At 42.2% G+C, this 24,050-nt stretch overlaps 1 protein-coding gene across 1 annotated transcript in view; it reads right to left on the bottom strand.

Moving 5' to 3' along the window:
• The window catches only part of ARHGAP17 (Rho GTPase activating protein 17), a 156,806-nt gene extending 134,235 nt beyond the window's left edge, over nucleotides 1-22,571 (bottom strand). The window contains exon 1 of the mRNA XM_030211990.1: nucleotides 22,440-22,571. Within this exon, the coding sequence (XP_030067850.1) occupies nucleotides 22,440-22,492 (53 nt within the window). The 5' untranslated portion in view covers nucleotides 22,493-22,571. The remainder of the gene's footprint in view (nucleotides 1-22,439) is intronic.
• Between the last annotated feature and the right edge of the window lie 1,479 nt (nucleotides 22,572-24,050).

The following is a 24,050-nucleotide window of genomic DNA, read 5'->3' as shown; positions in this document are numbered from 1 at the left end:
GCGGGACTGGTGGTTGGGAGGCGGGAATAGTGCTGGACAGACTTGTACAGTCTGTGCCAGAGCCGGTGGTTGGGAGGCAGGGCTGGTGGTTGGGAGGTGAGGATAGTGCTGGGCAGACTTATACGGTCTGTGCCAGAGCCGGTGGTGGGAAGCGGGACTGGTGGTTGGGAGGCGGGAATAGAGCTGGACAGACTTGTACGGTCTGTGCCAGAGCCAGGGTTGGGAGGCAGGGCTGGGGAGGTGAGGATAGTGCTGGGCAGACTTATACGGTCTGTGCCAGAGCCGGTGGTTGGGAGGCAGAGATAGTGCGGGGCAGACTTATACGGTCTGTGCCCTGAAGAGCATAGGTACAAATCAAAGTAGGGTATACACAAAAAGCAGCAAATATGAGTTATCTTGTTGGGCAGACTGGATGGACCGTGCAGGTCTTTTTCTGCCGTCATCTACTATGTTACCCTAAGTTTCATAAGATGTTAAAAGACTTACTTTTTTTGAACGATGCTATTCAAGTATTTCTCCCTTGGTTACTTATGTCATGATGTTATCCTGAATGGCTTTCTAATTTTATTGTACATCGTACTGAACCCTCAATGTAGAGGAAACTGCGATATTGACACAGACATCTCATCTACCGTACCTCTGCCAGCAGCTGAGATCTTAGTCTCTGGTCTCCCTGCACTTCAGTTCTAGTCCCGGCTCTGCCAGAGGTTATATAGAGACGGCACCCCAAAGGTGGTTTGGTATTTTAAGGGCCTTGATGATGTCTTAAGTGACTACGGGCCTAAGAGAGTCGTTGTGTCCAGGCTCTCAATGTGCCTCTCCTCTGGGTCAGGTCATGGATAGTGTGGGTTATGCTTGGTGTCAAGAAGTCCCAGTTAGCTGGTGTGAGTGTTAAAATATATCCTCCTAAAGAACCTGGTGGTATTTAAGCTTTTAACAAATGAGGAGCATGGTGCGACAGACCTTAGCAGGTGGTTGGCTGTTTTACCCCTGCATCATGGACCTCACTGTCCTGTCACTGCGACTGGCACATTCTGCGAATCCTTTCCAATCCAACAGAATTTAGAAAGAATTAAACAAAGGAGTCCAAACACTTTTCCAAACATTTAGCAATGGGATCAAAAAACTGGAGCCTTCATGATTTTCTTTCCCACCCTGGGCTCGAGACACTTCTGCTCAATGTCCACAGTAACTAGAGAAGTGATTGAACAGATGTTTCAATGAAGTGGCCAAGTGTGAACATAAGCATGAACCCCCCCCCCCCCCCCCTGCCAATGTCTCTGCTCGGGTCACATAACTGTGCGTGTTTACCTGTATATATGCTGAAAGGCCGTCTGTGCAGGTAAAATGCCCTTTTTTTTTTAACCCAGGGAAACAACTTTTAACAGCTACCCCGACACTCTTCCCTAAAAATGCTGGTGCAAGGTGTCTTGAAATCAGGAAGATCTGTTTCATGAATGAATCCTTCACGAAGATATCACACCAGAAGGAAGAGAAAGATTTCTGCTCAGCTTAGCTATAGACAGATCATAAAAAGGGAAGCGCCTGAATCTTGAAATGCTCGACAGGTGGGCACTAGTAGTACTTCACTGTCCCATCCCCCTTGCTACAGTATTAATGATATTAGCCTAATATAAAAGTGTCTTTTAGTTTATATAGTATATTGTATGATTTATTTAGTGTTTCCTTCTTAGATTGTAATGAAATGTATTTAAAACTGTGTAGGAGCATTCCTTGCTTAACTGACTATATATGAAGAGTTGTCCTTAGGAATGGATCCTAAGGAGCTTAGCCGAGATTGGGTGGCAGAGCCGGTGGCGGGAGGCGGGGCTGGTGGTTGGGAGGCGGGGATAGTGCTGGGCAGACTTACACGGTCTGTGCCCTGAAAAGGACAGGTACAAATCAAGGTACGATATACACAAAAAGTAGCACATATGAGTTTATCTTGTAGGGCAGACTGGATGGACCATGCAGGTCTTTTTCTGCCATCATTTACTATGTTACTATGTCCTAGGGGTCGGCGGGAAGACTAAACTAGAATCTAGCAGGCACTGCAGGATCTATCTGTTAATGCTGTGGTACAAAGTTTTTAAAACTAAGTGGAAAAGACTATGGAGATTAGTTGATAAAATTGCTTTTTATATTTTTAATTTTGCCTAACACTAACCTAGAATTCCTCCTTTAAACCCCAATCTTTAAGTTCCCAAAGCACAAAGCAAACTAGTGTTCTTCTCTCGGAACTTCTCAGAAAGACAGATGAAATGCCCAGAACGATTGAGAGCAGCTGCTTCCTGCAAGGTCCAAGGAACACACCCTCCTTTTCTGATGCACTCTAGGAATAAACCGGCTGTGCACTATTTTGCTGTTTTATCACTGACTTAAGTGCCAAATCTTACAGGATGCCAATGCATTGTTCTAAGGGATTTGCAAACACAATCTGTTCCACACCATGCAATAGTTCAAGTCCTGTATGCAGGGAGTAAAAAATTCCAAAGTCTTGTAAACTAGTACTAGTTAATGGTGCTCTAGGCCTATAATTTTTCCCATGAGCAAACAGAGGAGCAAAGATCAAAAAGGAAAAAGGTGGCTAAGAAGAGTGACAGGACCTTATTACCCTGCAAGATCGCCACCAGTGAGTTACAGAGGTGTTCAATACTCGTGGACATAGCAACCTGAAAGCTGTTTCTCAGTTTAATCAAGCAAACTTCCAGATTCCGCCACATAGGTAGGTGGGTAACTGCATTATGATTTCCCAAAAATTAACTATTACTGCTCAAGTCCTTCCAGATAATGTACCCTCCCTCCAGCAGGGGGAGACAAAGCAATTTCCTACTCTATCCACTACATGTGCAGGTACAGCAGGTATCCTGACAGTATTCATTTAGCAAGCTGTCTCCTCTGAGATTTTCTTATTGCCTACTATCCAATGTTCATAATCATATAGCCACACATTTCTTTTCTCCCTCTCTCCCCCCACTGACCTGGCATGGACGAAGAGGATTTCCATGTCTTCCTAAATAAATGAGAAATAGAATACACCCTAGGCCACCAGTTATATTGCACTTATATATACACATACACACAACGTTCCTTAAACCGCAGCTCAAATCCTCATTTGGTGTTAACACCACAGCTGCAAACAAAACTAAGACAACAGTATTACTGGCCTACACAAGCCAGATCAGACTTTCTCACTTGGTCGGTGTGGGCTTCATAGGAAGCAGGAACTTCAGCAGCATCACCAAAATCGATTCTACAAATCGGTCTGGAACAGAGGCAGGTCTGCAAAATGATTGCTTAGCACTGTTCTAGCTATACACATCTTGGTCTGACACCAAATGAAGCTTTAAACTCGTTATAAAATAACATTTTAAAAAGCCACCACACACAAACTGTACCTACACACGATAAAACCCGTGGACAGCTCTAGTCTACCAGTAACCTCTATGGTCCAAGATCTATCATTAACCCAAACGATACAGAACCCCAATGGACACCTGCACTTCTATCTCTGGTCACAGAAAAGCCCTCCAAAATAAATGCAGAACAGAATTAAAAGGCATTCTACAAAGGAGAAAAAAAAAGAGAGAGAGAATATTCAAATTCTGGTGTCATTTCAGTAGAAGCAATACAAACTCTATGAATTAACACAAACCATGTAGGAAAAAACAAACACTCAGCACCTACATAGCAAACCTACATATCAAATCAGTACTAACTTCCAGGTCTCAATCAGCAACAACTAAATAAAACAGCAGAACTGCAAATATTATATCAAACCCCAGAGCACCAATACACCTACTACTGAGAAGTGCAGATTTAATCAAACAAAAAAAAGTTACATCAGTACACAAAAAACTATTTGCTAGTGAAAATAACTCACCTTGGTCACACATGCAGATCCTCACCAAATACAGAATAGAAGCATACAAAACCTGAACTGGCTAGTCACACGCACACGGGGACTAACACCAGCTACACATACTGAAGCAGGCCTTGCTGAGATCATTTTCATGCACCTTTTCAGACTTCATGTGTCGGCATAAAAAGGGCTCCTGGTTTCATACTGGTCTTACTTTATTAAAACAATTGCGCTGGGCTGGATGCTCCTGGAGGAAAAATAAGACCACCACGAGTCTTCATACTGAGTTTAATAGTTTAGCTAATCCATTTAACCACAAAGTTAAAAAGGCTAAAAGAACACTTTATTCAGTTGTCATTCGTAACTCAAATAATCCTTCTAAAAGCTCATTTCAGACGTTTTCAGCTCTGTCTGGTATCAATTGTTTTATGGACCGTGTCTCCCCCATGGTCGACTCTCTAGCTATTCATTTTTGTGATTTTAAATTCACAGAACAAGATTGCTGCTTATTCTGGGAATTGTGCTCCCCCACCTTTACAATTGTATTCTGCATCATGGAACAGTTTTCCTATACCATCTCTCATTGCTTTAGAGAAAGTCATTTACCAAACTAATCATAAAACCTCCGCTTTAGACCCTTTTCCCTCCAGCTGGCTCAAAATATCACATCATGGACTTAGCCCACTTCTTCTCCACATCATAAATACCAGTCTCTCCATTGGCACTGTTCCTCAACAATGGAAGAAAGTCCTTGTTAAACCAGTCCTTAAGAACACTTCAAGATACCCTCTTGACCTTAATTATTGCCCCATTTCTAACCTCTGTATAGTTCCAAAATTGAAGAAAATAAATAGTGTCTTTCATCAACTTTAGCCTTTTGTCGAACCTACATCCAAGACCAACTGGATTTCGTACCACCATAATACAGAAATAATTATAACTGCTTTACTTAGTGAACTTCATTCTATCTTGGAGAAGGGTGAGATTGCTCTTCTTGTTTTACTAGCTCTGTCAGCCGCTTTTGATCTTATTAACCATCAACTTCTTCCTAGTCTTCAGTCCATTGGTCTAACTGGTCTTACACTTTCATGGTTCACCTCATTTCTCTCAAATCGTGTCTATTCTGTCTCTACCCAGGGTCATTTTTCCACTGAGATACCCCTTCAGTGTTGGGTATCTCAAGGTTCAGTCCTTTCTCCTTTGCTGTTCAACATCTTTCTCAGTCCCTTGGCATTTACTACAAGATCTTAAATATTCAATTTTAATTTATGCTGATAATAGTTTACTTGTTTGTCCTATGTCCTCTCCTAATCTGACACCTCTTCAAATTGCATTACACTCACTTTCGCAATGGACAATACTTAAACTGGTTCTTAAACCCTCCAAACAGCTTGTTGAGTGTCTGGTTCTTGGACACTGCCCTACTACTCCACTTCTCCTTTTTGATCTCCAGATTATTCCGGTTTTTTTCCTTCTGTTACCTAGGTATTATTATCAACTCAAAGCTTTCTTTTGAAAAAAACATTTTCAGATGTCATAAAATAGGCTTTTTCCTGGCTACATCAGATCCGTGCTGTTAGGTTCTATCTGGATTTTGCCTCTACTTCAAGCTGTTGTATTATCACACAGACTATTGAATTACAGTTTATGCTGGACTACCTAAACTTCAGTTGCATCGTTTTACCAACTTTACAAAATTCAGCAGTTAGGATGCTTTTCAGAACTAAACGTTTTGACCCACAGCCTCTGCTACTCATTAGACTTCAGTGGTTACCAATATTCTACCATACACAGTTTAAAATTCCTCTCCTAACCCATGAAGTCATTTACTCTGGAAAGCCATCCTACCTATCTTGAATCATCATTCCCTACCCCCCCCCCCCCCCCCCCCCCGCAATCTTAGTCCTTAGATTCCAATTGTCTGGTTTTACCACCCCCCCCCCCCCCCAGATGGAATGAAATGTCTTTGGCAACACTGAAAATGAGATTGAAAACTCATTAAGACGTTGATGTCCTACACTGATTCCTGTGACCTAGAGGGTTTGTATCTCTTATCCTATATTTTGTATTTTACCCTCCCTGACCTGTAATTTGTTACTATCTTGTTGGATGAAGTGTAGTTTTCTTTCCTGTTTATTAGGGAGTTCCTTTCATTTTATTCATTTTAAATTGATATTGTGAACCACTTTGGTCTTCTCTGAAGTAGAGGCGGTATATCAAGCCTAAATAAACATTAACAAAAAAGTTAGAAGAAAAAGTGCTACTACCTTATCCGTCTAGGTGTTTCATTTGCTTATGCCCTGCGTTATGTTTTAATGAGAACCGAGTTATCTGAATAATTTTTCTGCTGTAATTGTACAACACAAATAATCCAGACATAGGAAGAGACACTGCACTGGATGAAGTTCTTCAAATCGGTGGTAGTAAATAAATAAGCTTTGTGACTGGACTGTACACTGTTAGAGGCAGGATGCTGGGCTCAATATCAATGAAATGCTTTGATGTCCCCATGCATACCTCCGACCCACCCTCACCCTCCCACTCTGTCAGACTGTCAAAGTAATGCTTTGATGTTTCTCTCATATATACTATCTGCTACCTCATTTGCTTATTTCCGATCCGACGAAGAAGGGCAACCTTCGAAAGCTAATCAAGAAATGTATTAAGTTATGTCCAATAAAAAAGGTATCATCTTATTTTCTTTTCCATGTTTTATTTTGATTTCTATTATCGAATGAAAAGCCTGAAACAAATGATGGGAGACTCCTTTGTTAACTCATCAATCAACTTAAGGGAGGCCCATACATTCACCACTGGCACACTCTTGAATGTACAGACTTTTTGAAGTGACTCTTACACCGAAATATGAAAAGAAACTTATCTTTCCAGCTATCCAGTCTTCTGCTTAATCTCTTCCCACAAGCCACAGCCCAACTTTGGCCAAGGTTTCGACTCCTGCATCAGGGTCCGTGGTATACATCGGCTGGAATTTTCATAGCTAGATCCTTTCGGTTTCATTAATTTTTTTTTTTTAACCATGCTCCTGTAAAAATACTATTTTAGGAACAAAGGTGGTTTTTATGTATGTGACAGCAGATGAACTGTCTCAAATCCGAATCCATTCCACTAGATCAGGGGTAGGCAACTCCGGTCCTCGCGAGCCGCAGGCAAGTCAGGTTTTCAGGATATCCACAATGAATATGCAGGCGATAGGTTTGTAAGCACTGCCTCCATGGTATGCAAATCTATCTCCTGCATATTCATTGTGAATATCCTGAAAACCTGACCTGCGGCTCTCGAGGACCGGAGTTGCCTACCCCTGCACTAGATAAATCGTTTCAGGAGATCCCACCTCATCAGAGGTCTTTACGTACTAAGCCACATTAACCATTATCCGCACACTTATTTTACATTTGAGTTCAGTTTATTTCATATACTGCAAATAAATCAAAGTGTTCTACAAAGTCAAATGAAAATACAATGGAGGGGATCCTGATGCTACAACATCACTACGTAACCACAAGAGATAGACAAGTGAAAAATCTGAAAGAAATAATTACAATGTAGAACATGGGAGAAGCAGGGGAGGGACAATGTAAGAGGGAGTTTACTCTTTCCCTTGTTCCCCAGAGAGTCTCCAGCCAGATCTACCGTAAATAGGAAATGGGATCATTTAATGTAATTAGTCTCGGTAGTACATAAGTATTTCCACACTGGGACAGACCAAAGGTCCATCAAGCCCAGCATCCTGTTTCCAACAGTGGCCAATCCAGGTCACAAATACCTGGCAAGATCCCCAAAAAGTTCAATACATTTTATGCTGCTTATCCCAGAAATAAGCAGTGGATATTCCCCAAGTCAATTTAATAATGGTCTATGGACTTTTCCTTTAGGAAGCTGTCCAGACCTTTTTTAAACCCCGCTAAGCTAACCGCCTTTAGCACATTCTTTGGCAACGAATTCCAGAGTTTAATTACACGTTGAGTGAAGAAAAATGTTCTGCGATTCGTATTAAAATTTACTACTTTGTAGCTTCATCGCATGCCCCCTAGTATTTTTGGAAAGAGCAAACATACGCTTCACGTCTATCCATTCCACTCCACTCATTATTTTATAGATCTCTTATCATATCTCCCCTCAGCCGTCTCTTCTCCAAGCTGAAGAGCCCTAGCTGCTTTAGCCTTTCCTCAAAGGGAAGTCGTCCCATTCGCTTTATCTTTTTCGTTCCTCTTCTCTGTATCTTTTCTAATTCCACTATATCTTTTTTGAGATGTGGCGACCAGAATTGAACACAATATTCGAGGTGCGGTCGCACCATGGAGCGATACAAAGGCATTATAACGTCCTTACTTTTGTTTTCCATTCCTTTCCTAATAATACCTAACATTCTATTCGCTTTCTTAGCCGCCACAGCACACTGAGCAGAAGGTTTCAACGTATCATCAATGACGACACAGAGATTCCTTTCTTGGTTGGTGACTCCTAATGTGGAACCTTGCATTACGTACAAGGGAAAAGTAATGTTATTAGAGCAGATTCACATTTTTCAATGTTTCAAGTCCGAGGTAAAAAGGGAGGGGTAAGTACATTGAAACATGAAGTTCTGGTGGTGTTCAGGAAACCTGCCTGAAAGAGGGCACCGTTAGGAGATGATGTTGGGACGATCGAAGTGTCCTTGTTGGGAAACAAGGCCTGAAGACTGGATTTAATGACACAAGCAAGAATTTTGTACCAGAAGCAGTGTTTCAACTATGAGGAAACTAGACTTTTTTTCAATTACACTGTGGTTGTTCAGTATCTGTAAGTGCTACATATTAGCTACATATTAACTTGCTAATCCACTATAAAAAAAGAATTCTTGTTGGTCTGGAATTCCTAGGAGTTATTAAAACGTCACAGAAGAAAGGGGTGAGAGCAAGCTTGGAAAGAGATGGCAACCTGAATTCACAGCTCCCGAATATAATCTCGGAATCCTATATTTCTTCACTTAGAAAAAAAAATCATCAGATATTTAAAATGAAACAACCCCCCCCCCCCCCCACACACACACATTTAAATGGCATTTAGACCACACGTGTCATCTAACAATCATACATCAGAACCCGGTTCTGCAACACAACTGGCTTCAACACACCCAAAACACGATCAGCACAGCTCAGGTAAAATGGCTCCCTGTAAAGATAATCAGATCACCCTACAATCCATAACGGATGAAATTATCTCTACGAAATGGATCCTCTAAGACAACCACTGAACAGAGAGAATCTTACAGAATCAGCTCTCTCAAACCCAAATCCAACTAAAACTTTGGAATCTAAATGTAATATCAACTTGGAGCTGATTTCCGTCCTGAAGCATAAATCAAGTGCATTGATACTATTAACAGAAACCTGGAGGACTCAATAGGTCCAGAAGAAACTATTTAACAGTGATCAAAGAAGGTACATAGGGCTTAGACCCAACTGTTTTCTTTTAAAGACTGCTTCCGAAACTATAAGAAATCAACTTTGCTAAACCGCTCAAAATCGAGTGTGTTCACCGAGTTCCATCTTCATGCCCTTAGAAACAATTTCCCAGACCTTTCGTTATTAAGATACCCACAGGTCCTACAAATCCTTCAAAAAGCCAAGATCAAAGCACCAACAATGTATGAACGAATGAAAATAATAGTTTTTCCTGAGCTCAACAAAACTACTGTACAGAAAAGGAGAGGGATTTCGGCAACTCTGCGATTGACAAATCCCCTCAAGCTCAATTCAGCCTGCATCACACACTCCTTCGACGATCCGGAGGCCTTGGAAAAAAAGTCTCGATTCCATCTGTCTGCAATACTTCTATTCCTGAAAATACCTGGTAATTTAGTCTGAACTTTGGTATTACAATAAATTACACTATCCCATGCTTGACTCTCCCGATACCGATCTGCTTCCTCTCAAACATTCATTTCACAATCAAAAGTTAAAACATTTTCTGTGAAACTATTTTTTTTCACTTGAATGCAGAATTACTATACATAACATTGGATGGTTTGTCTCTCGTTTGCCTATTCTAATAACCTGCAGTAAACGAGATATACCGGTATATCTTTGATATATATCTTTGTTCAATGCTATTTTTATTTATTTTATTTTTATTACATTTGTACCCTGCGCTTTCCCACTCATGACAGGCTCAATGCGGCAGGCAATGGAGGGTTAAGTGACTTGCCCAGAGTCACAAGGAGCTGCCTGAAGTGGGAATCAAACTCAGTTCCTCAGTTCCCCAGGTCCAAAGTCCACCACCCTAACCACTAGGCCACTCCTCCACTGTTGCTACTATTTGAGATTCTACATGGAATGTTGCTATTCCACTAGAAGTCGGCCCTTGCAGATCACCAATGTGGCCGCGCAGGCTTCTGCTTCTGTGAGTCTGACGTCCTGCACGTACGTGCAGGACGTCAGACTCACAGAAACAGAAGCCTGCGCAGCCTTCTACATGGAATGTTGCTAGTGGAATAGCAACATTCCATGTAGAATCTCCAATAGTAGGAACATTCCATGTAGAATCTCCAATAGTATCTATTATATTTTTGTTACTTTGAACCCCGCGCTTTCCCTCTCATGGCAGGCTCAATGCGGCTTACATGGGGCAATGGAGGGTTAAGTGACTTGCCCAGAGTCACAAGGAGCTGCCTGTGCCTGAAGTGGGAATCGAACTCAGTTCCTCAGTTCCCCAGGACCAAAGTCCACCACCCTAACCACTAGGCCACTCCTCCACTAGCAACATTCTGTGTAGAATCTCCAATAGTAGCAACATTCCATGTAGAATCTCCAATAGTATCTATTTTATTTTTGTTACATTTGTACCCCACGCTTTCCCTCTCATGGCAGGCTCAATGCGGCTTACATGGGGCAATGGAGGGTTAAGTGACTTGCCCAGAGTCACAAGGAGCTGCCTGTGCCGGGAATTGAACTCAGTTCCTCAGTTCCCCAGGACCAAAGTCCACCACCCTAACCACTAGGCCACTCCTCCACTCCTCCTCAGAATGCAGAGAAGAACTGAAGTCTGGATAGCGATTAAGGACCCAGGCAAATGGATTGGCAGCAAAATAGAAGTAATCTGTAGAGCCAGTGGTCACTAAAAGTTAATTTAACTGGTTTTCGTACTTCTAACAAACTTTTAAAGTAATGGAGATTTTTGAGACTAATGACGAGGCTGCTCAGAAGTAAAGCAACTCTGAGGGGGGGCATTGCATAAGTTACAACAAAATATGTTGGTTTTATGAGCTCTGAAGTTTTTTCCTCCTATGAACAGGGGAATATTTCGGTGAGCTAATTTTATCTTAAAGAGCTATATATATTGGGGATCATTTTCAAAGCACTGAGACTTGAACTTTGAAAATATGCCTCATTGAGGCTCATTTTCAAAGCACTTAGCCTCCCAAAGTTCCATAGAAACCTATGGAACTTAGCCTCCCAAAGTGCTTTGAAAATATGCCTCATTGTATATCAAGCAAATATACACCATCTTTTTCCCTTTGGTGTGTTTATTTTGCATGGAAAACAGAAGTGGTGAACATACCATGTATTGCAATTAACATCCAATGAAAAAATATTCCCATCTAACTGTACTATTCAGATGGCTATCTTCCTCTTCTCCAATCACCCGAATAGGCTCAGGTTAGCTGGTATTAGGGAAATGTTCAACTGTTCTGTAAGATTATCTTCTGTCTGTTTTTATCAAATCAGTCTCATCAAGACTGTGTTTTACTGTATGCAATCAATTTAGGATTCACTTCATTACAGCCATTTTCTCCATCTAATCATAACTACTAATATCCAAAATAGGGTGAAATTTCACCAGCCCAATTATGTACAGTTTCCCTTCTTCAGTATGGAAGTTGTGTCTGTGCCGTCCCTATCATAAAATGGAGTTCATAGCTTAAATTATGTCATATGTTATTTGTATATTTTTTGATAAGTAAACTGTTCCGATTTGCTATGCAATAAGAGACGGTATAGTAAGTAAACGATAAATAACCCAATCAAGAGAAAACTACTTATACATTTGAAAACAAAAAAACCCCATTAATAACAACAAAATAGTTTATATGCAAGAAAATCATTTACTAGCGCATGATAAACGCTTAAATGATCATTATGGCGGCTTGGCCATTCTTAGCCGTAAATCTCTTCAAGCCAATATAATCAAAGTCCTCTGATAACTGTGGTAGATGGATAAATGTACTGTTTTAGTATATGAACACAATATAAGCAGAAACTATACAATACTGAAATTTAAGATTTCACAGCTAACTAACTATTAATCCAACCCAGCAAACTCATCTCGATAAAGAGATATCTCCAAAGAAGAAATCCTAAAAGCAATAAAACCACTGCCAAGAGGAAAAGCACCTGGCAAACGGTCTCGGTATTAAATTTTATTCAGCCATTTCAGACATTCGTGTCCTAAAACTCCTCTTACTATATATAAAAACACTAACAACAAAAACACAACAGTTTTTTTTTTAGAATCAGCATCATAGTACTTCAAAATCAGACTGAGATCATACCAAAGTTAATGATATGCACCTATAGTTTTCAATCTACATAATAAAATATAAGCTAAAATTATAGCCCAAGACACTTTAAAAACCCCCATAAATCTGTACAGAGAGAATATATCGCAAGGAACCTCAAGTAGTCTCGGATAACATTCTATAATGCTTTAAAGAAGAAAAGGAGAAGATTCTATATAAGGCACCTTAAAAAAATAAATATTAAAAAAAAAAAAAATCGGTGCTCAAATCAGTGCCGACAGAGTATTCTATAATCGGTGCCTTTATAAAATAAGCTTAGTTGATATTTCAGCACCTAAAACTACGTGAATTCATTTACACCAACAAAAACATGGCGTAAATCTCAGCGTGTCGATTTACGTGGACTGGGCCACATTCTATAAGTACGTGCGTAAATTTTGGAACACTCATGAAATGCCGATTGCCCCGCCCATAACCACGCCCCTCTTGCCTACACACGTTAGTTCAGTGCACTTCGTTACAAAATAGACTTAGCGAGTTGTACGTATAATTCAAATCAGCGCCAATTAGTGCTCATCATTGCTTGTTAAGTGCTGTTATCAGCAATCATTAGCTTAAGTTACGCGCATGGTTATAGAATCCGCACCAGTTTCAGCACAGACCTCTAGGCACGACATAGGGAGAGTGGGGCAAAAACTGCAATATTAACAGATACATCCTAACAAAACTTTTTTCGTATGTAATATAGGATCAGTCAGTGAGTCGCTACTCAGGCGTACTGAAAGTCAAAAGAGCTAAAACAGCTACTTTTGCTTAAGTTAGTGACTGTGTTTCACACATCCTCCTAATCCTACTTGTGAACATAAATCCCAAAAAGATGCAGTGTCAAGACCTCAAAGCAAAACTCATTTACAAAACATGCTCAGATTCAAGAATCATTACCCACATTTCTTCAGTCTGGCCTTTCTGAATACAAAGAACGCTATTTTATTTGTTACATTTGTATCCCACATTTTCCCACCTATTTGCAGGCTCAATGTGGCTTACATAGTGCCGGAGATGCGTTCGCAGACTTTTACCCACACCCTTTTTTCTTTCTTTAATCTTGTTTCCCATCTAGTCCTGCCTAATTATGCTTTCATATATCCACCCTTAATTATTTGTTTGTCCTTGAGATATTCTAAATCCCTGGTTACTTACTGCACATGTATTCATTAGTGTTACATTCTGTACATTGTTACGTTTTATTCACTCTATTGTTTGTAAGCCACATTGAACCTGACTCTATTTCAGACTAATGTGTATAAATGTGACAAATAAATACCCAGTCACTCAAGGAGGAAACCATCGTGGGTGTGGTTTACGCTTGCATTTTAGGCATCACGAAGTTTAGGGGCGTTGAGTGAACGAAGCATATTTTTGGCTGCAATTAGGGCTCCTGAAGAAGCGATACGAAACGGAGCACCTTGCAGAGCTGAAGTCAATTTTTGTAAGTCACAGACAACAGACTTCTTATATTGTATTTCAAGAGCGACTACTGCAGAAAAGGAATTGACAGGATTGCCTGGGACTACCTTTTCCATGTTTTCAAATGCCTCTACAATGATAAATGGTACAGCTTCAAAAGCATTTGAACTTTACATGGACCAAAGCAAGGATGTCAACTTTCACCATTACTTTTTAATTTAGCCCTGGAACCCCTCGTCCTAGCTATAAGAGCTAATCCCCAAATAGATGGTGTTGAACTCCAAAATGACTCAATTAAATATTTACATGCAGATCAGTTCACTTCAATATCTGGCTACAGAATTAACTGGAATAAAATCTGCTATTATGCCCTTACCATCACATATATTAAATCATTTAGATTAATTCTGCTTCAAATGGGAACCCAACAGAAATAAATACCCGGGGATATGGTATAGCAACTTTCCTGAACAAATAAAGATAAATATAGATGTTGTTATTAACCAACTGACCACCAATATTTTAGATAAATGGTCTTTATTTCTAAGCTGGTGGGGCAGAGCAGAAGCTATAAAAATGATATATTTTGTAGGATTCCAACTCAATTCACAGTCAGCTTTTACAAAACATTAGAAAAGTCAAATCAATAATGTATATGGAAAAACAAAACCCCCAAGGATAGCTCTCACCAAACTGTGAAACTACTCAAACAAAAAGGAGGTATCAAGTTGCCAGATTTTGAATTGAACCATCAGGTTTTTCCAAATGTTGCAAGCTTTCAAATGGTTCCCACCCGCACATTCATCCGACCTTGTAAGATGGGGTCACAGTTCAAGCAAATAAATTAAAACCATATTATCCATTAGAGCTCACCTCTTCAGTGGGAAACCTTCACTTTCCACCTTTCATTATAAAATCAACATCTATATATATAAAATCTATATATATAAAAGGCAACCCCAACCTTCTGAAGCCTCCACGGAAGTTGAGGCGCCCAAGATATCCGGTGTGCCCTGGAGTGTCTGCACCGCCCTCGCGTCAAAACGTCATGACGCGTCAAAACGTCATGACGTCGAGGGCGGAGCTATTGACACTCGAGGGCCGAAACGGCCCACAGCGAACAAGGCAGCAAGTAGCTTCGAGGGACGGAGGGAGGGCGAACAAGGCAAGTAGCTTCGAGGGACGGAGGGAGGGGGCCCCTTGCTAGCGCCCGTTTCATTCCGCTCAGAAACGGGCATTTTTTCCTAGTGTATAATAAAAGAGATTCAAAATTAAATCAGACTAAAAAATAAACAGCACAGATACAGCGCTATGGAAAAACCCTGCTATCAAACTAAATAAATCCAGTTTAAATTGGTGAACAGGGCAAAAAGCAGAACTCTGGTCCATTTCTCAAATGGTGCAAAATAACGCAATTATCTCTTTTAACACTATCATGTCACATCTCATATGACAATTTATAAATCTCTCTGAATTTAACCCCAAATCATCTGAGTTTTCAGCTTGGATCTATTCCCTTCTAAAATCTACAAAACATTTTTTTACAGATGCATAAAATTAATTCATGCAGCATTTTAGAGAAAAAATAATTTGAAAATAACTTGTCCACCAACCCAGTCAACATAGGACTGGCATAAACTCTGGTCTAAAACCATCAGACCTTCTTTATCAGCAACCATTAAACAATCTTCCTTCTTTATTCTTCAAGACTCACCTCTTCCGGAAAGCCTACCCATCAGACCCGAACTAATTCATGAACAATGCATCACGTCTTTCGATCTAAGAAATGAACAATACCCCTTCCACATAATCATATTACTTCAAACTGTACGAATTGTACCACTCCAGTTATAATTAAGTGTACTTCTACCCTTATCCTACTCTGTATTGCTCATTAGAAGCTGTAGTCCCATCCCCGGAGACTTATCAGCCTCATTGGAATTATTTCTCTCTATATTGCTACTATATATTCGTCCCAGAGTTGTATTCTCTTTTCCGGAACCTTATCAACTTCCTTGCACCTACTGTCACTCTAGTTTCCACTCTGTATATATTCCCGGAGTTGGTACTCTCCTCTCTGGAACCTGTAAGCCACATTGAGCCTACTGCTATGCGGTAAAATGTGGGATACAAATGTAATAAATAAATTAAATAAAGCATACCGGACTCCTTCAAAAGTGTTGAAAAATCAGTAAGGACCCGGAATTCAAACATGCGTGGGATAAACATAAAGGAATCCTGTGCAGAAGAAAGGGATCCTCAGGAGCTTAGCCTAGAATGGGTGGCAGAGCTGGTGGTTGGGAGGCGGGGCTAGTGTGGGCAGATTTATACGGTCTGTGCCAGAGCTGGTGGTTGGGAGGCGGGGTTGGTGGTTGGGAGGCGGGGATAGGGCTGGCCAGACTTATACGGTCTGTGCCAGAGCCGGTGGTGGGTGGCAGGGATAGTGCTGGGCAGACTTATACGGTCTGTGCACTGAAGAGGACAGTACAAATAAAAAAAGTAGCACATATGAATTTATCTTCTTGGGCAGACTGGATGGACCGTGCAGGTCTTTTTCTGCCGTCATCTACTATGTTACTATGTTATCAGTAAGGACCCTTCTCAAAAATTGTGCTGTCATGTTCTAAGGAAGCAGGAACTTTATCCCATATGCTATTTCAAATCCTATTGGAAAGAATTATAAGCAAAATATTCCCATCTCACAGAAAGGAGCAATTTTGAGAACTTCAGCACCAAATCTACAAACTATTCAATTTAAATGAGTAGACCAACACTATCATCAATTACCCAGCACTGGAAGGACAATACGAGTTTGAACTTTCTCCGATGGAACTTATGTTTAAGAAATATGAAACAGCTACTGAATCATTACATCGTATCTCAAATGCCCTAAAGACTTGGGAAGCATTGGATAATTATTGCAATACCGCTTATTAACCTACATTACTTGCCATTTGCATATTGTTCATAATGCGCCTATTATACAAACTCAAAACCTCCTTTTCACACTTCAGAGTTAATTTTATGGTCATACTGCATAGTATATTCATCCATCCGGTCGACATCACTATTATTGTAATTTATACAAGCTATTATTATACTTTTCTGATTGTTAAGTAAGGTAATTATGGGCTCCTTTTGCAAAGTGATGCTAGTGCACACTGAATGCAAAGAAGTCCATGCAAATTGTAAAAGGAGTCCTATTTGCTTAAAAATCTCTCATAAAAAGATGTAAAAAAAAAAAAAAACCCCCAAATAAAAACATTTTTAAAAACTCCAAACATTACAGATCAGGAATGTCACACTTAGCCCAGCTGTGGTGGAGCAGGACAAATTTTCCAAAGCTATCCAAACACCTCATTTAGTACCATAGTTAAGTGGAAGGAGATGGGTACAGTTTACCGTAACCTGGCACGACGCTACCAGCACACATTGAAGCTTGACACAGAAAGGGCAACTACCTCTGTGAGCAAAGTTTTCAGGGCTCTGTTCTTATTCTCGTGTCAGCGAAGAAACAGGGCAGTTCAACCACATTTAAACTGTACAGAGCCAGCTGGACCTTCCCAATACAGCTCTGGAGAGAGATGTTAGGTAATACCTTTCTACAAGCTTTTGGAAGCCAATATGTGAGTGGAGGAGTGGCCTAGTGGTTAGGGTGGTGGACTTTGGTCCTGGGGAACTGAGGAACTGAGTTCGATTCCCAGCACAGGCAGCTCCATGTGACTCTGGGCAAGTCACTTAACCCTCCATTGCCTGCCGCATTGAGCCCGCCATGAGTGGGAAAAAGTGCGGGGTACAAATGTAACAACAACAAAAAAAAATATGCCCTTCCTGAGGACAGACTAGGATCAACGAAAGGTGGCCTTCAACAGAAAAAAAAGTGGATCCTAAAAAGCATCCTAGTGGTAGCCTGAAAAGGAAGGGTTGGTTTGGGGGGGGGGGGGGGGGGTAAAGAGGTTAATGAACAATTAGAAAGTTTCAGGCTCACAGTGAGAGATTTAAAAAGCCCATTATTACAGGCCCTTATTTTACAACCCTAGTCACAATTTGTGTGTGTTTAAAACCCAAATTTTAGAAAGCTGGGAATTTATCCATGTAAATCTGCACTATGTGCATATGGCAAAGGGGTGGGGTTTAGGCAGAACCAGAGTGGAACCAAAAACTACATGTGCATTACCTATTTCTGAGGAAGGAGGTGGGGAACTGGATTTTAAAGCCGCTCCCAGGAACATATAGGTCTTTTAAAAGTGCTCATTTCAGGCACTGCTTTACAGAAGGATTAAGCAAGATTTCCCCCCTCCCCCCACACACGTAGCCCCTAGTGTTTTCCCCTCAAAAATGGTAGCGCAGAAAGACTGCAGCCTCTGTACATAATTAAGAGCAATTAGATGTACAGGTTTCCAAAATGGCAGAGGCTAGATGTGGATGTCAGTACGCACAAGTACACGCTCCAAAATAGCAGCTTCTAAAGTTATGTGCCGACACCTAGGCACACAAGGAAAAATAGCGCTACGCACACATGCGGTCCCATTAGAAGGCTCCGTCAGCAAATCTACCACCAGAATTACACACGTCTCCAACTGGACATCTCACTCTATGCACCAGGGTGGGGGTGGAAGGAGTTGAGAGGCTGTATAGTTATTATCTCAAGGGTCAAGTAATTGAACCCAGTGGGCGGGGAACCGGGTTTGATTCCAAGTGCCATGGACAAGTCACTTAACCCTCCATTGCCCTAGGGACAAAAACTGATCATGAGCCCACTAGGCACAGTACCTGAATACAATAAGTAAACCACTGAAAAGCGGCATATCAGATCCATGACTCTTACCCACATGTTCAGTAATGAATGAGAAACCCAATGTCCTTCAGTCTTTTAAAACACAAAATGTCCGATACGTCCTCTCTTTGAGCTGTAACATTTTACTGCCACCATCCTCTCCCTTATCCCTTCACCAATTCATAGCGATACGTACAGACAACTATCCCTCACTGACCCAGCCAAGAAAGCATAACTCAAAAAAACAGATCTTTAGTTTGTTGATCCTTATTTCTACGTATTAGGGGGGGTGGGACTCCCCTAGGTATGAAGCAGGAGTGTAAAATATTTCATTTAGAAGTGCAGTTATCAACGTGGGCTATTTTACCACAGGCCCCATTTTATGCAGATAGACCTAGTTACTAATAACTGGCGTTAACAGTAAAATAACACATCTTAGCAGTAGCCTATGTTCCTCCATAAAGAAAAAAAAGAAGTACCTAGAAATTGAACTCACTGATGTGTAATTAAAGTGAGGACAATCAAGCCTTTGTGATATCACTGATGAGGTTGATTCTTATTGGTGGAATGAAGTATTATGACATCACAATATCAGCTCTGGTGACCAGAGACAAACTCTGGGAAGTTATCAGTGTGGGCCACCTTTAAGATGTGTTATTTTACCACTAACTCATACAGTGAGACCTAATTAGTAATAACTGGGGTTAACAGTAATATTAATAACGTCCCACCTTAATTAAAGAAAAAAAGAGATGTCTCTAGAAGTGGAAATCACTGCTATATGGAATAAAAGTGAGCCAAGTACAGGACAATGGAGCTATTATGACATCACTGATGAAGTTGGCTCTTATTGGTGGAATGAGGCATTATGACATCACAATATCAGCTCTGGTGAACAGAGAAACTCTGGGAAGTTATCAGTGTGGGACACCATTAAGATGTGTTATTTTATCACTAACTCAAGCTATTAGGTCCCCTTTCATACAGTGAGACCTAATTAGTAATAACTGGGGTAACAGTAATATTAATAACGTCCCATCTTAATTAAAGAAAAAAGAGATGTCTCTAGAAGTGGAAATCACTGCTATATAGAATAAAAGTGAACTGAGTATAGGGCAGTCAAGGCATTATGACATCACAATACCAGACGCTGAAACTCTTCACACTAAGGGAAGTTATTAATGGGGGCTACTGTTGAGACGGGTTATTTTACCACTGACTCAAGCTATTTTAACAGATCCCATTTTATATTAATGAGACCTAGTTTCGTGATAACTTCCCCCTTAACGGGTTCTCTTACTGTTCACTCCTTTCACCAATTAAATCTCTCCCTCCCAGGGAGCACATTAACCCGTGGGCCACCCCCAGCCTCCTTCCACCTACACACAACTCTTCATGTGTTTATTACTGTGAACAGTTGTTAACTGTAAACTTTTTAAAATGTACATACATTGTTACTCGGACATTCATTCAAATACTGCCAGTGAATTCTTCCAAAAGCACACATGGGAACGGATAAAAATATTACAAGAATATCCATAGAAGGGGATTATTTCCCAAAGAAGGGAATGCTCTGGGACCATGATGACACTCCTCTGCTGTATTTCCCACACTGCTTAAAAGGCAGGGGAACAAACAAATTCATTTTACCTACCCAGCGCCTGTACAAAACAAAGAACCTTCTCAAGGAAGGAGCCCGTTAGTAATGACCAAAGAATGGAGCCCCCACCCCCCATTTAATTGAGTAGAAGGCTCTTCCAAGGATCCCCCTTACAAGTTTATTTATCCCAACATCCTTGGCAAAGACATGAAGCTGCCATGGCATAAAGGGAACCCAGTTACACAGGGCATAGGCAAATAAGGGATGCACCTGGGGCCTGTCAGGTAAGCCTCATTCTGAGCTCTGATCTTGAATGAAGCAGTAAGTGGGCCACGACTGATGCCATTAAGCTAAGGTGCTGGCATCCTCATGTATTAGCCTGCTGGAGCCTTCAATCCTCAATACAAAATCTGCAGCCCCTGAACACATAAAAAGCAGTGAACAGATAAACAGATGCCCAGAGTTCTGGAGGGTAGGGAGGCAGCTTGCTGGCATCTTAGAAGGGGAGGAAGAGTGCCGCCAAGGTCTGGAGGTGAAAAGGGGTGAACAAGTCGAAATACAGAGGGATTCCCAAAGAGAATCGCATGCAAATGAGCTGCTCGTTGCTTTTGCAACCCAGCTCATTTGCATGAGATATGGGGGAAGCCAGTTGGCCAGCTAAGCATGACTGCCCTGTGCATGCTACAGACATCTTTTCTACATGCATACAGCCTGCGTGTATGAAAGCAGCGTGCAGCTTTTTTTTTTTTTAATCGCCACTACAGCTCTCTCCTCTGGTGTAAGCAGCACTCATTTTCCTGGGTGTGCAGCCAGACTGCCCAATCAGCCCCTCGGCAGCAGTACAGCCAGGGAGCCGGTGTCAACTCTGCAAGCAGGCAGGAAGGGAAGCAAAGGACAGCAAGGTGGTAACCAACACCAGCACCAACAGCTCCTGACCATCCATAAAAATTTCTTCCTAAAAGGTAGGTGGTCCTTTCTGTGCATTACTCAGAACGAACGCCTTGATGCGTGTCTCGCTGAACTACGTGCTCACTAAACCTGCTAGAACCAGTATAAAAAGCACATTGCTGACATTTTAAGTTTTGGGCATCTGGGCCTAACTGCATCCATACCCCTCAGAAAGTTTCAGGGAATCTACTTCCTTGACATAAGTGAGGTTAGCTGTGGTGGGGGCAGATCTTGATCCCCCACACACATCACAGTTACTTCTATAAAACCAGATTGTTTAAAAGAACTTTCCTGCTTTTAGAATGGCAGAAGCTAAAGGCGTACGGGTTGGAAAGAACTGGAGCTGACTTTCTTGCACTGTGCACAGTTTTAAGAACAGAAGACACCGTTTTATAAATGGCAAAAGCGAGCTAAAGCAGAGGCGGACGTGTATGGTTTAAAGAATTAAAAAAAAAAAAACTCCTTTAAATGTGAGGTTTACAAGTCACTGTGAAAGGAAAAAGCTGTCATTACTCACAGAGATCACACAACAGCTGGTTACCCTGGCTGAGGAATCCTGTAGTGCTACACCCAGACAGCAGGGTGACACAAGGGCCTGCAAGTGCAGATTCACGGCGAGAGAGAGCACAGATCCAAGGACAAATCTGTTCTTCGGATTTCCTTGGTCCTTCTCTCTTTTCTGGGCTTTCTATAGCCTCCCAGATTTGTCTTTGCAAACCAGAAAGAAATGTCCTGTTTTTATTTACTGCTGGGGCCTGGGGGGGGGGGGGGGGGGGGGGGGGATTACATTGGGATGCCAGTGTCCAAGTATGGAGAATTAATTAATAGTTGCTGGTAGTAACTCAAGCTGAGAAGTAGTTTTCTGCTGGGTTTCTGAGTCCCCCACTGTGGTTCTTCTCGGAACCACCAGCCAGAGGGGTCAGAGGCATCTGACTGCAAATGCCAGGATGCTGCCCACAGAACTTTTACCTGGGCCTGACTGTCCAGTTATAGCTATTAAAAAGGAGGGGAGGGGGCAAGAACATTAAACTAACGAGAAGGAAATTGCGGGGAGGGGGGAATCCTCCGGACCAGCACAACACCTCTGCTGGGCCCAGATTCATTAACTCTACTCTCAAGAAATTAAAAGGAAGCGACAATCAAACGGCGCCAGAGATCCGGCTTTCACCCACCCCCGTATAGAAAGAGGCCGGAGGAGCAACGCTGGCTCGGGCTGGGTAACGAGCTGCTTCGGGCAACCGGACCCTCCCCCTCCCCGATCACTTACCTGCCCACGGTCTGGCTGGCCAGCTGCCGCATCCGGTTAAACTGCTTCTTCATGGCGGGGGCTGAGGCCGGCGGAGCCGCTTCCAGCACAGCCTGAGCCGCCTCTGCCCGCAGGAAGTGACTGCGCCTTCCCGGCCCGGCCCCTTAGTTTCCACCCCGTGCAGCGCCCATGTGACCCGGGAGGGGGCGGTGCAGCGGGCCGGGCCGAACCGATCCGAGCCGGGTTACAGGAAGATCCGGTACAGAATTGAGCTGGACCAAAGGAAGAAAAGATCCAGGGCCGGGCCAAACCGGGCCGATCCGAGCCAGGTTAGAGGAAGAGCTGAGCTGGACCAAAGGAAGAAAGGATCCAGGGCCGAGCCGAGCCGGGTTAGAGGAAGAGCCGGTACAGAGCTGAGCTAGACCAAAGGAAGATCCCGGGGCGAACCGATCCGAGCCGGGTTACAGGAAGAACCGGTACAGAATTCAGCTGGACCAAAGGAAGAAAACATCCCGAGCCGAACCGATCCAGGGCCGATCCGAGCCGGGTTAGAGGAAGAGCTGAGCTGGCCTGGGCCAAAGGAAGAAAATATCCAGGGCCGGGCCAAACCGAACCGGTTAATAGAAGAGCCGGTACAGAGCTGAGCTGAACTAAAGGAAGATCCCAGGCCAAACCGATCCGAACCGGGTTACAGGAAGATCCGGTACAGAATTCAGCTGGACCGAAGGAAGAAAAGATCCAGAGCCGAGCCGGGTTAGAGGAAGAGCCGGTACAGAGCTGAGCTGGACCAAAGGAAGATCCCGGGCCGAACCGATCCGAGCCGGGTTACAGGAAGATCCGGTACAGAATTGAGCTGGACCAAAGGAAGAAAAGATCCAGGGCCGGGCCAAACCGAACCGATCCAGGGCCGATCCGAGCCAGGTTAGAGGAAGAGCTGAGCTGGACCAAAGGAAGAAAGGATCCAGGGCCGAGCCGAGCCGGGTTAGAGGAAGAGCCGGTACAGAGCTGAGCTGGACTAAAGGAAGATCCCGGGCCGAACCGAGCCGGGTTACAGGAAGATCAGGTACAGAATTGAGCTGGACCAAAGGAAGAAAAGATCCCGGGCAGAACCGATCCGAGCCTGGTTACTGGAAGATCCGATACAAATCTACATAGTGAATCCAGAGTATCTGAAGTCTTTTCCTCCAGAGATTCAACCCTCAGAGAACTTTATCTTGTCTTATCCTACAATGTACAATCCTAAACTGAAACTAGACAACCAAACCATTTCTTGAACAGCTTGGAAAAAGTTAATTATTGGACCAAATTATTAAGAATGATGATAGTCTGATATTTTTTCAACATTTACAACAAAAATATCTTCTACATCACAGTATTTCCAATAGTTGCTATAGATTCATTGCATCAATAATAGCATAAGGATTTCAAAGATTTACCACCAGTTCATAATTGGAGCATTAACATCTTATCTTTAGGAAAAGCAACAGCTTAATAAGATTTTGCATGCTGCCTCCAGGAATAGGCAGAGCTCATAAAAGTCTGGGAAATGGAATTTACATGACGTACTGTGTAGCTTATATTTTAGTTTATTCACATTTCCTGTACTGTTTGCAGATCAAGGCAGTTTACAGT

The sequence above is a fragment of the Microcaecilia unicolor genome, chromosome 8 (genome assembly GCF_901765095.1).
Source record: "Microcaecilia unicolor chromosome 8, aMicUni1.1, whole genome shotgun sequence".
Taxonomy (NCBI): domain Eukaryota; kingdom Metazoa; phylum Chordata; class Amphibia; order Gymnophiona; family Siphonopidae; genus Microcaecilia; species Microcaecilia unicolor.
Note: the sequence above shows the minus strand (reverse complement) of the source record. Positions and strands in the feature narration are given on the sequence as shown.